Source organism: Heterocephalus glaber, unplaced genomic scaffold, assembly GCF_053883595.1.
Source record: "Heterocephalus glaber isolate CG9 unplaced genomic scaffold, H.glaber_assembly_v1.0 deba00001561, whole genome shotgun sequence".
NCBI classification, from domain to species: domain Eukaryota; kingdom Metazoa; phylum Chordata; class Mammalia; order Rodentia; family Bathyergidae; genus Heterocephalus; species Heterocephalus glaber.
Genome location: NW_028258349.1, coordinates 7,200,996 through 7,213,788, shown reverse-complemented (window position 1 = coordinate 7,213,788; position 12,793 = coordinate 7,200,996). Strand labels below are relative to the sequence as shown.

At 46.7% G+C, this 12,793-nt stretch overlaps 1 protein-coding gene across 1 annotated transcript; it reads right to left on the bottom strand.

Moving 5' to 3' along the window:
* Window positions 1-2,402: 2,402 nt before the first annotated feature.
* On the bottom strand, window positions 2,403-12,338 carry Ccne1 (cyclin E1). The gene is made up of 12 exons (XM_004858781.3): window positions 12,112-12,338; window positions 11,590-11,641; window positions 11,389-11,476; window positions 11,111-11,179; window positions 7,120-7,268; window positions 6,869-7,004; window positions 5,364-5,510; window positions 4,404-4,499; window positions 4,098-4,232; window positions 3,890-4,001; window positions 3,637-3,794; window positions 2,403-3,050 (listed from the first exon to the last, which is right to left on the bottom strand). The coding sequence occupies exons 2-12, from the start codon at window positions 11,610-11,612 to the stop codon at window positions 2,928-2,930; spliced, it is 1,236 nt and encodes a 411-aa protein (XP_004858838.1). The 5' UTR covers window positions 11,613-11,641; window positions 12,112-12,338; the 3' UTR covers window positions 2,403-2,927.
* Between the last annotated feature and the right edge of the window lie 455 nt (window positions 12,339-12,793).

Genomic DNA, 12,793 nt, shown 5'->3' with positions numbered 1-12,793 from the left:
TCCAATCTCATTTGTGTCTGAGCTAGAGGACAGCGGTCCATCAGGCACTGCGCTCCACCTCTTCAAGGGCTCCGCAGCTTCCCTTCTGCCAAAGGAGCTGGCAGCCCACGTGAGTCTCCGTGGCATTTATTTATCTGCTGGGTGTGAAATGGCCTTTGAGAAACAGCAGGAAAGGGGGCAATGGGAAGCCTTCCACACCCCCACCTAGAGACTGGGGTTTTTCCCGTTAGGCGTAGTATGCAGAGAACTCTGGTTGAGATCTAGTGAGTGACTTCTGTGACCTGGAGAGACAGGAGGAGGTGGCATGTTCTACCACAATCCAATCCTTCTCCAGGGTGGGCCACTAAGTTACCCTTCATCTCTAACACAAGAACTTTCTTAGTCTTTTGTTATTGTAACAAAATACCCGAGATAAGCCAGGCATGGTGGCGCACACCTGTGATCCCAGAGCTCAGGAGGCTGAGGCAGGAGGATTGCTGAGAGCTGGATGCCAGCCTGGGCTATGTCGCCTGGCCCCAGTGCTAAGGGCCCATAGTGAAGTGAGGCTGGACATTGTGGCAGGAAGCACATGGTGGAGCAGGGAAAGAGGGAGACTGCTGTCATAACAGAGCTCTGCCCCCTAGACCCATCAAGCTATGAACTCAGCCATGATTAATCCATTCTTGAAGTCAGTGCCCTCGTGATCCAATCAGCTCTCAAAGGCCTCACCTCTAAGTCCTGCTGCACTGGGGACCAAGCCTAACATCCAAGCTTCCAGGGCACCTTTAAGATCTAAGCCATAACAAAGCCCGATGGAGGGCCACACCCTCTGCTCTGGCCCTTGTGGGCCTGAGCATCTGCTCACCAGGTACACCTGCCACTTTACCGCTGCCTCTGTTTCATCACCTAGCTGGACAGGATGACAGGTGACCTGCAGACAGGATAGGAGCCAGCCAGGGAAAGCCAGCACTAGCGCAGACTGTGCACTAGCAAATGCACAAGCGCCCCTAAGCGAGGGACCTGATTTTCACTCACTAGCAGCTAAGAGTTTCTGCAGAGCCACAGAAATTATTGATTACTATGGATTTTCTTTCCCATCTGGGACTTGTCCTTCACTAGCACAGATGATTACGAGCTGCCTACAAAGATGCTGACTTCCAGAAAGGCAGCATTCCAACAATTTACCTACCAGCCATTCTTGTTTAGTAACACCCTCTACAATATGATGGCTGGCTGAATAAAAATTTACCTCAGCTGACCTGTCAGATCCATGGTACCTCACATTTCTCAAGCTCTTAAATTTATGAAACTTTGGAAATAGAAAAAAAAAATTTTTGTCATACTGGGGACTGAACCCAGAACTTTCAGAGCTACATCTCCAGTGATTTTCAAACTTTTGAGCCAGGTGTGGTGGTACACAGTTATAATCCCAGCACTCGAGAGGCTGAGGTGGGAAGACCGCCAGGAGTTCAAGGCCAACCTGGGCTACATGGTGAGTTCAAGGCCAGTCTGAACTACATCAATGGCTTTTTCTTTCTACTTTTAAGTTTTTGCAACATAAAAAGTTGAGCAACTTTTCTGCTCCATCTTCCCTTGTACCCATCAGGCCCCCTACATACACACACTGAAACGGGGTTAAGACAAGTGAAAACACAAGGTGTGGCAAGGTCTCTTTTCCCATGACTGGGGATTGAACCCAGGGCCTTTGCTGAGCTACATCCCTAGCCCTATCCCCAAAATTTTGCAACACAGCCCAGCCAGTTCCAAACTCAAGATCCTCCTGCCCAGGCCTCCCAGAGGGCTGTTAGAGGCGTGCAGCACCATGCCTGACAAGACCACTTCTGACACTGCTCAACAGAAAGCAGCATCAGCAGGATATGTTATATTTCAAGGGGACAACGGCCATTAGCAAGGCCCGGGGTGAGTCCCCTGCTGGTCAGGGAACGGGCTGTACACTAAAATCCCAGCCTTGAGCTGCATCTTTTACTTTGTATTAAAGCATACCTTTAGGCTACTATGCTAAAAATTCTCCCACGATTCATCTATTCTTTAGGGTAAGAATGGGGAATATTAATTACAGATTTTTTATGACCTTTAAACAGTCCTAGGAAGGAAATTATACTCAGAAATCCTCTTGGGTGTGGAAATGACTTCACCACTACAGCCCCCGATGGCTAACGACCCTGGCGGGAGCAATGACCTATACAGGACATCATGGGAGAAGTGACAATTGGAAGCCTCTTAGTACTAGGACCTCATGAGACCAGGCTGCTACACCTGAAGCTCACTTCAGTTTTCTTTTAAATGTCTTTCCTTGAAAGACCTCACCTTCCAGAAGCACAAAGACAAAAAAGAGAACTGATGTAACCACACCACAAGTTGGCTTCTAATTTAAATGACCAGACATAACTCATGAAACCGGCTGTCTCAAAGACAGATTATCTTTATTAAACAAGGGTAGATATAGCAGCACTTACAAGAGTTCATAAGAGGCATGGTACACTGCGATGAGTGTCTGAAGTGCGGCCCCGCCTCACCGGTCGTGGGCTCTGCATCCCAGTGAGTGCTCACAATCACGCGTGTCACCTAACACGACGCAGCTCGAGCCCCATGTGGAGCTCAGCGAAGCACCCGCACTCCTCCACTTTAAGCCCTTCTCATTTCTGTGAAGTTGATCAAGTCAAGTATCACCTTCCTTAGCAGCATCTGGAGCACGCGTTGGTGTTCGGGAGGTGGCTGGTGTACTTGACCCACTTATTAAAAAAACCTAAGCATTTAATAAAAAATATTTCTCCCTGTCCAAAGCCGTCCACAGAAATACTTTGGTCACAGGAGAGACACTCTTCCATTTAAATATCTGTAAAAGCTAGCACAGGCCTCCGCTGCAGCAGACAGAGCGAGGAGCAGGCACTTCCACATGACTGTCTTTGGAGGAGACGGCTGCATGGTCATGCCGTGTCCGGCTCACTGCTCCGCTTCTCACTGCTCTGTGGGGGGGTGAGGACTCCAGACGGAGTGGGAGAAATCCTATTCTGTTCCGACAACATGGCTTTTTTTGCTTGGGCTTTGTCCTGTTGATTAGAAAACAGAGAGCAGTTAAAGTGAAGAAATCATCCTTCACTTTATTATATGCTTTTTCAACGGAAGCAAAGGGGGAAAATAGCAAAAAACAACCTAAAAGTACAGTCTTATACAATTTGGAGATATAGCATCTATGGACCAGAGATTTTCTTTTTCAAGGAATTAAAAGAATTGAGTTTTTCGAGGGTTGCAAGCTCCAGCCCTGTGCAGGTAACTTAGTGAGATTCTGAATTAAAATAAAAAATGAAGAAGGGCTGGGGATATAGTCAGTGTGAAGGCTGTGGGTTCAATCTCCAGTACCATATAAAAACAAAAAACAAAACAAAACAAAAAAAACTGAACCTTTTCTAGGATGCCTAGAGACTGCCCGAAGGAAAATGAACAAGCTAGGCAGTGTTTTTGTATTTTTTAAAACAAAGTCTCAATACACAATTCAGCCTGGCCTTGAATTCATGGCAAAACTCCTGCCTCTGCCTCCTAGAATGCTGGGATTACAGGAGTGTGCCACCACACCCAATTGGGGCAATTTTAAGGATCTGTGTGGACAAGAAGAATGAAGCAAGGAACAGTAAATACCAGCAAATCCAAGCTATTGATATGAGTCTGTATGTTATGGGCATCTTCAACAGGAACTCCCCGGAAGTGCTTTATTTTGGAACTTTCTGTCTCCCTTATAACCATGACAAATGGAACCATCCATTTGACACATTTCTCTATATCGCACCACTGATACCCTGCAATGATAAGAAATTATAGGCTCAGTGTGAGACTACACATGGTTTGTGAGTTTAATACACCTTGTTTAGGAACTTACTGGAAAGCAACCTACCTGAAACTTTTTCTATCAATTCAGATGAAGAGAAATGATACAAGGCAGAAGCAGCAAGGACACCATAAGGAAATTCTAAGCAGCCAACATCCAGAACACAGAGATCCAAAAGCTGTGGAGAAAAGAACACAGGTTGACACACATTGCTTCTAGAGTTCCTCGCTCTACCGGGAGACTGGGAACCCCCAGAAGAAATGGAGCCACTTACCTCTGCGATCTGTACAAAGATTTGCTGGGGATACTGTGGCAGTAGCACTTCATATACATCATTTAGATATGCAACCTGCATGTACACGTTTAGCCAGGACACAATAGTCAGGGGACTTAAACGCCACTTGAGAGCCTAACGGAAAATAGGAAAGAGACCAACAGTTGTGAAATGAAGTTCAAAATGCAGCTGTATTCTATGCCACATGTCCAACCGGAGAAGACCTAGCAGATACATCCACACTTCATGTGGGGAGGACATTATGTATGAATTCAAAACATGACTGGAAACTAACTTGTAACCTACCTGCATAATCACTAATTCCATAGTGAGGATTTCATCTCCTGAACAAGCTCCATCTGTAACATAAGCAAACTGGTGCAACTTTGGAGGATAGATTTCCTAAGAGGAAATACAAGGAAAATATCATTAGCAAAAAGCCAATCTCAAAAAAAAAAGCCAATCTCTAAGAGTTTTAACTTGTTTGTTTGTTTGGTACCAGGGATGGAACTTGGGATCTTGCGCTTGCAAGGCAGGCAGCGGAACCACTGAGCTAAATCCCTGGCCCCTTAACTTGTAATATGCCTCCACAATTATTCCTTTTGGCATTCTGGCATGTGTGAAAAGAGGATGCAATGATTGGATCAATACAGAAGCCATGTCAACAGCTCAAAATGTGTTAGCTGTAAAAGAAATGCAACTCCCACCCCCACTGAATATGTAAGTGAATGAATACATACACACACACACACACACACACACACACATTATATATAACATTTAATGATATATTTTTTTAAATTTCCCTTTCTCAATACCTTTCACAATATATTTGAAAGTTGGCCAACATATTCTTTTATAATTATATCAAATCAATCTTTAAAGTTCAATTTTTCATTTAATATTAACTACAGTAACCTAAATGTTCTATAAACTTATTTTTCCTCTCTCTTCTTGGTTAGTTCCCATCTTTTTGGCATGTATCTTAAAGAGAAAAGTATAAGATATGAGGCGGGTGTGGTGGTGCACAACTATAATCCCAGCACTTGGGAGTCTGAGGCAGGAGGATCACTACATATTTGAAGCCAGCACGGACTATATAGTGAGTTCGTCAGCCTGAGCTACACAGGAAGACCCTGTCTCAAAAAAACAAACAAACAAAATATATATATATTTACTATAGACAAATAGCTGATCTCTCCCCCTATTTCAATAGAGCTCAAGAAACAGGGCATATTATATATCAATCATTTGAAAATTATTTACCTCAAGTTTGGCAGCAATAAATAAGGACGAAATCCCAATAAGCTGTAAAAGTGTTTTTACAATATTTTCTTGTGTTGCCATATACCGATCAAAGAAATCTTGTGCCAAGTAAAATGTCTCCCTGTGAAGTTTATAGACTTCACACACCTGAAAAAATATTGAGTATGGTTTAGAAGAGTTACTTGAAGGGAAGAAAAAAAAACTTGTCCTGAGTTTTGATGAAAGACAACATAATCAAATCAAGAGAGTTAAGAAAGGTAACTTTGCTTTTCTGAGAGGATGGGTACCTTGGCTGACCCTAAACACATGTACAATGAAAAACTAGACCTCAGACATAAAGGTTAAGTGTTCTGTGACCCATACAATAATCAGAACAAATGTTCATAGGTCAGAGGAGAGGTTTCAAAGCCTGGTGAAAGCAGAATTTCCATGAAATTAGACATAAATAAATAAATAAATCCAAATTTTTGAATTTTCTCAAAGAATGTTGCCTTTTTAAATAAGTCTCATTAAGACTTAAGGAAAGAACTCACAAATTCCCTTATAACTAAGCAATAGCAATGAGAAAGCTTAAAATCTGAAACACACATTTATTTAAAGACTGTAACATGCCCCAAACACTATACCATGAGAGCCAAAAGCTTTGTTAAAAAGCATTAAAAAGACCCAGAGACCTGGGTTGTAGCATAGGCTCTGGCTTAGAGGATTCCATAGTATTTAGTTTTTAGGACTCACCCTGCATACCCCCTAAGACTGCTAGAGGACCTGATGAAATAAATAATATACATGATAGAGTTGAAAAAGCCCAGGAAAATTAGTCATCAATTCAGTACTGCCATCAAAAGTCTGGCTATACACATGGAACTCTAATACCACACTGCCACCCCTCAACAGGACACCCGTCAGTGTACTTCACAGGGTTAGCACTCAGGAGCCTGAGAAACCAGACAGAATTCTGCTAGAAAATTCCATCTATCACCACAGACTTTCTCTAAAGTCCAGATTAAGCTATATATAGCCATTTATAACAATATTCCTTAAAAAAAAAAAGCACAAAACTCAAACAGCGTTCCTTTGAAGTATAAAGGAATTGGGGCCGAGACGTAGCTCAGTGGTGCTGCACCTGCCTGGCAAGCGCAAGGTTCTAAGTTCAATTCCTGGTACGGGAAAAAAAAATCTGGTTTCCAAAGTATAAAGGCATCAATCACATTATATAACATAACTGGGAATGGTGGCACATGCCTGTGATCCCAATATTTGGAAGACTGAGGCAGGATTGCTGTGAGTTCAAGGCCAGCCTGAACTACATAATGTCTCAAAGAACGAAAAAAAAAAAAGCAAATTAAAAACATTAGAAAGGCCACTACAGTAAGCAAACCATGCAGCTTCAGAGATACAGAAGGTACAAATGGAATCAACCACAACACATACATACAAGAGATCCTAACAGCATACAAGGACCTAGAAATGGTCAATCCTAAGTGAATGAAAAAGCTTGAACTCACCTCCATTAACCAATCCAGAAGAATCGCTCGCATTTTAGGCTGTAGAAGAGGGTGTCGCTGCAAAAAGTGCTCATCGCGTAAATATGTCTCTTCCTTGTTTAACATGATTTTCCAGACCTCTTCTCTATTTGCCCAGCTGTAGAAAAAAAGCGAAAAACAAACCTTATCCAAGTGTCAGTGTCATCCATATAACGAGGTCTGAGAAGATGGATTAAAAGAGCAAGAAGCCACGTGGCAGAATCAATGCTTACTTCAGTACAGGCAATGGTGAGGCCCTGGGTGGTGGGGTGGCTTTCCGAGGCACAAATGTAGGATTCGGGTATTCTGGTTCACCTTCTTCTTTATCAGGTGTAGGGATCAAGGAGCAAGGGTTTGCACCTCCTATATCATCATCCCAAGACTGTAAATGAGAAACACAATTTAAAATGTTTGATGTAAACCCACTATTTTTACACTCACTAATTTGTAGATCAGACAGTACTGTAAAAATAGCTCCATACCGGAGAGTAATCTCTAGGCCTAATTCTTCTGGCCCAAGATGAAGATGACATGGATAAGTAAAAGCCACAGTACAGTAATGACACCTAGCTTTCCTTTCATTTCTGTCACTAGCTTAGGAATCTATGGAGTAAATTCCTAAGAAAACTAGAATATCTAGCACATCATCACTTTCAGGTGAGGTGCTTGAACAGCAAGAGACACAGGAAAGGTAAGATAAAATGCAAACAGCTCATACAGTACAAAAACAGTAGCCAAATATAACAAACAATAGGGACCTTTTGTTTTTCCTAACTCAAAACAGCAAGCAGTCACCTAGTTAAAACTAACTCAAGCAATGGTCACAGGTCATATTAAGAAGTCCATAGAGATAGAGACACTCCTAAGACCTTTGAATCCTACTCCAGAGCCTGTGGAGGAGTAAGACTTACATATCTGATAGATGAACAATGATATCATTAAAAATCAAAATAGGCTTTTATCAATAAGATTTCAGAGACTTAATTTTATTCAATTTTCAGTATTTGGAAAACACTAAGATCATTTTGCCACTTAGGTTAATTTCTGCTATAAAATCATGATTGAATCAACAATGACGGTAACAATCATGCTAGTGTGGAAGCCCTGGGAGTCAAGCCTGTCATTTTGTTCTTAATCAGCCATCATTAATGTTGACCAGAGGGCTAAACAGACAACTAGAATGACCATAAATGAACATGGACTGCCTAGCTCTAAGAGCTCCTTCCCAGACACAGTACACAGGCCACCTTCAGAGGAAGCCCAATCACTTTGCCCAGTGAGAAGAGCAAAGCTGGAATGAGCTCTTCTCCACTGACTGCACAAAGAATTGGGCATGCAAATTATCCATGACAGCTCCTGCCAACAGCTGTGTAAGAAAGGCAACTTCCTTTCAGTTCTAGTATCATGTGCTGGTAGCATTTCCTTGACTCAAAAAGGTTCACATTACAAACGCTCTAAATTGCTCTTCCTTCAAGAATGAATTCTAGTTTTGAAGGCACAAGCTGGGTGCCACCCTCCAAAGCCAGATGGCTGGCATGTGTGAGAGCAGGTCTTTGGAGATAAACGAACTGGCGGCACTTCCCAACCTCCAGTTCATAGACAAACTAGGTGAACCACAGCAAAAAAAATGGTTTCCAAAGTAGATTTTTTAAGGAACCAGTGGATGAGGCAGGATAATTACATCTATGCTCTTTAACTTGGTGTATACCAGGTTTCAAAGGAACCAAGATGAGTCTGACTCTATTGATGAAGGAAAGGGTACCAGCAAGAGACCAATTTTGACTGCTGCTAACCATCTCTGACTCTTTATGACACTTTTCTTCCTTATATAAAATTTTGAGAGGTATTTAAGTCTAGGATTCTGCCTCAAATAAAAATGTTGGGTCTCTTGAGGAAAGTAAACCACAAAATGGACATGGGAAATAGATTTTAGTCTTTCCATTAAGAATGGCCTCAGACTAAGAATCATCAAAAGTTCTGTGGTCTTGAAGCAGTTACACTGAATGTAGCATGATGACTCCTACTAGCTTAAAGTTGGTCTGGGATGAACTGTAACTTCAGAGAAAAATTCTGTGTAATTAGTCAGCAAAAAAGTTGTTGTACCCCCAAAATCTAGCTTCATAAATCTTCATAGAGAAAAAACAAAATATCACTTCAAAAATAGATGGATAATTTTCAAGCTCTATCCTAGGAAGTGTTGAAACCTGTTGTCATTAATCTCTGGACAGCCATGAAAATGCCTTCTCATGAGAAGCAATATGTTAGTCATGTACCACAGCTATCACCTCTCTGTGGTCCAGACACAAAGCCACAGACCTGCCCTATACACTCATAGAGTACTGCTCAGGTTATCCCCGAGAACAGAAACGTAAAACTCCAAGAAGTCAATATGGATGGCTTCACCTCATCTTCAGTTGGAAATTGCTATACAAAACACAGCTGGGAAAATAAATCTTCAGTTTTACAAAGTAGGGACTCATTTTGATAATATCCATAAAATAAACTTGATTTGAAATTTTTTTTTAAGGGGAACGTCAAAAGAAAGAACTTGGGATACACTATCTTATTGCCTTTCCTGCATTGAAGCCTTCTCAACAGAGAAGGAAACCAACCCCTTATTCAGTATGCAATGGGTCGTCCTCAAAAATGCTCATCACTAGGCCGGTATGTGCAATGACATCTGCCATATCGAACAAGGTGGCCATCGCTCTGAAGCCCACCCCTCTTTCACATCAGTGCTCACTGCTCCACAAAGTGACATGCTGTCCTTGCTAACCCAGTTGGACCATTGCACTCAGGTCAAACACTGCTCCTGATCAGCTTTTATCTGTGATAGAGGCAGAAGGCCAGAACGACTGGTTTGGAGACAGGCTGCTTCTCCCACTGGAGCCATAACTATAGTCTCCAGCCATTTCTGGAGGTAAAGAGATAATATAGACTTTCTCTACAAGGAACTTCTGATATTACAACCATATCATGTTATGTGCAGCGACTTCTTTAATGGCAAGAGAAATGGAATAGTTAATAAAGTGCTGAGATGCCCATATTACAGATGTTGATACTCTTGCTGAAGCCATGTTAAGCTCAGATAGCAGAGTAGGTAAAAGTTTTGTTTTTTTTTGGGGGGGGGGAGGTTGAGATAGTGTCTTGGTAAGTTGCTAAGTTACATAGACAGGCTGGACTCAAACTCAAAATCCTCCTGCCTCAGCCTCCCACTGTCCAGGGATTACCTGCCTGTGCCACTATGCCCAGCTTAGGTTAAATCTTATATATTTATTTTTATTCAGTTCATGAGATGAAGTTTCACTATACAGTTCAGGCTGGCTTCGAACTCATGGTGATCCTCCTGCCTCGGCCTCCCAAGTGCTGGCATTACACGTGTGACACCACACATGCCGCAGTGGGCTGTTTGTATCATTGGAAGTTCTAAAAGGTTTGCCACACTGGGGTAGACGATCTTTCAGGACTGCAGAGAGGAAAAAAGATTGACCTAGAGCCAATGGGAAGCTGGGCATGGTGGCACATGCCTGTAGTCCTGGCACTTGGGAGGCTGAGGCAGGGGGATCTCCATGAGATTGAGGCCTGCCTGGGGTACAAGGCCAACCTGAACTGCATAGCAAGATCCTGTCTCAAAAAAACCCAAAAAAACTGCTGAGTGTGGTGGCGCACAGCTGTGAGGCAGCCTGGGCTACATAGTGAGTTCGAGCTCAAAGCCAGGCTGAACTACACAGCGAGACCCTGTTTCAAAACAAAAACCCAAAATTAAAGGCAACGGAAGCTCGTAAGCACCATGACAAAAAATCATGGGTGAGTATAGGGTGAAACCGAGGTCCTAACCCCAGTTCACCAGCCACTGGAAAGCCTGTGGGCCCAACTTTGCCCCTGGCTTGCACAGAACTCTGAGTTGCTTTCTTCCTGAGTCTCAGTTTCCTCACAGGCAAAGGGAGAGGTCGGATGTCTACTCTGGTTCTCCCAAGGCATCAGCATGTATCTGTAACTTCAGAGGGCGCCAGTCAGGAACACAGCCCTTCCTGGAATCCCAAGGCTGCAAGCAGCCAGTGCGCAGGACAGGCATGGTGCTTAGCCATGTGGACTGGGACTCCAGCTAGAGAAAAACTAACCCTAACCACAGCATCTTCACCAACAGACAAGAAAGAACGAACCCAACAGGGCACAGGAGAGCAGGAGGCCCTCCATGCAGGTCCAATCCACCAGGTGTCTTACCTGACTGCCACACTGGCCTCTCACAGTCCTGTCAATTTTGGCAACTTCTTCATCGAGATCCTGCAAAAACTAACATAGACAGCCCCCACCCCCAAGGAAACACACCAAAGACAGAGAGAAAAGGAGGAAAAGTTCATTAGATTATGTGTGTCATTTCTGTCAAAGGGATGCCCCCCCCAAGTTAGCTCCCGTCAATATATGTGTGGGCCGACTCAAGTCTGGTACCCAGGTTAAGATGGAGGGGGGAAAACTCCTCAACCTGTCTCCTTTGTACTCACAACGGCCACATTTGCCTTCCTTTTCCTGGAGCGAACAGAGAGGTCGGCGGCACCTTCATCTTTCCTGGCGTCCTGTTCCTTGGCATCTCTGCAAAGCCCCGGGGGCAGGGGTGGGGGTGAGCGCTCCCCAAATCGCGGCCCGCCCCTCCCCCACCGCTGCACACCCTTCCCCTCCCCAAGGCAGCCGGGCCACTCGCTCACCTCTCCTTCCTTTCCCTTGGCATGGCTCGGGGCTCGGCCTCGGACCTCGGGCCTGGGGGCACGGAGCGGGCATCAGGGTGAGCACGCCGGCGGAGGGGCCCGGACCCGCCGCCCGCCCCAGCGCCCCAGCACCCCTCCCCCCTCCCGCGCGGGCGGCGGCGGCGGGAGCCTCCCGGGCCGGCCGGGAAAATGGCCGATGGGCCGGGGTGGCCTGTCACCCGCGGCGCCGCCCGCACCCCGCGATCCCGGGTCCGAGTCCGGGGTGCTGGAGGGGGCCCACACAGCCCCCCCGCTTTCCTCCCCGCCCATCGCCCCCGGTGAGGCCAGGGCTGCCTCAGTCTCTCCTCAGCAACTCGCCCGACCCGTCTCGGAGCCACCCTGCCCCGGGCACCTCGCGCTGACGCCCCCGGGACCCTGAGACCCAGCACCCCACCCCCACCCCCACTCCCGCCCGACCCGGCCCGGGCTCCCCAAGAGTCCCCGCCTGCGGTGTCCGTCCCCGCAGCCCGCGAAGGGCCTCACCAGAAGCGGTGTCCGCGAGAGGCAGGCGCGCACGAGCCAAGACGGGAGGCCGGGGCTGAGTGAGAAGCCAGGAAGCGAGAGGCAGCGACGGGCTGAGCGCGCGGCGGTGGCGGGATCCGCGCCTGCCCCCTACACCGCGCTGGCGGCCGAGCCGGCTGCTCCTGCGCCCGGCTTAGAGCGGGACATTTAAAAATCCCAGCGCGCGGAACCAGCCCCGGCCCGCCCTCGCGCCTCCCCGCCCCCTCCACCCCGCCCCGCCCCCGCCACAGCGCCAGCCAGCGAGGCTCTTCGGAGCGACTGGGGGCGGGGCAGAAGGCGGCGGGGCCTCCCCGTGGGGCGGGGTTAGGGGCGGGGGACGAGAATGAATCCGCTCGGGGGGCGGAGCCAAGTGACAGGGCTTGCGCGCCGGAGCGACAGGACGCGGGACGTGATGGGCGGGACTACGAAGCCGTGGCGGGGCCTGCGCGGGGCGGTACGCGAGAGAGCAGGGCGGCGCGCGCAGAAGGGGTGGGGCCGAGCTGGCCGGACGCGGGAGAAGTCTGGCGCGAGCTCCGCAGATGGGCCGGCTGAGGGATTTGGGGGCGGGGCCGAGCGGCGCGGGAGCTGCTAGAAGCCGCGTGGCGGGCGCCGGCTGAGTGTCAACACGGCGAGCAGTGGGAGATCGGGCCGCGCTGACCCTGAC

Excerpts from the sequence above, each read along its gene's own strand:
- Ccne1 (XM_004858781.3), bottom strand. The coding sequence starts at position 11,612 with ATGCCAAGGGAAAGGAAGGAGAG. Across the intron at positions 11,180-11,388 it reads GGAAGGCAAATGTGGCCGTT|TTTTTGCAGGATCTCGATGA; the intron begins GTGAGTACAAAG and ends TGTCTATGTTAG. Across the intron at positions 4,233-4,403 it reads TGGAATTAGTGATTATGCAG|GCTCTCAAGTGGCGTTTAAG; the intron begins GTAGGTTACAAG and ends ATTTTCCGTTAG.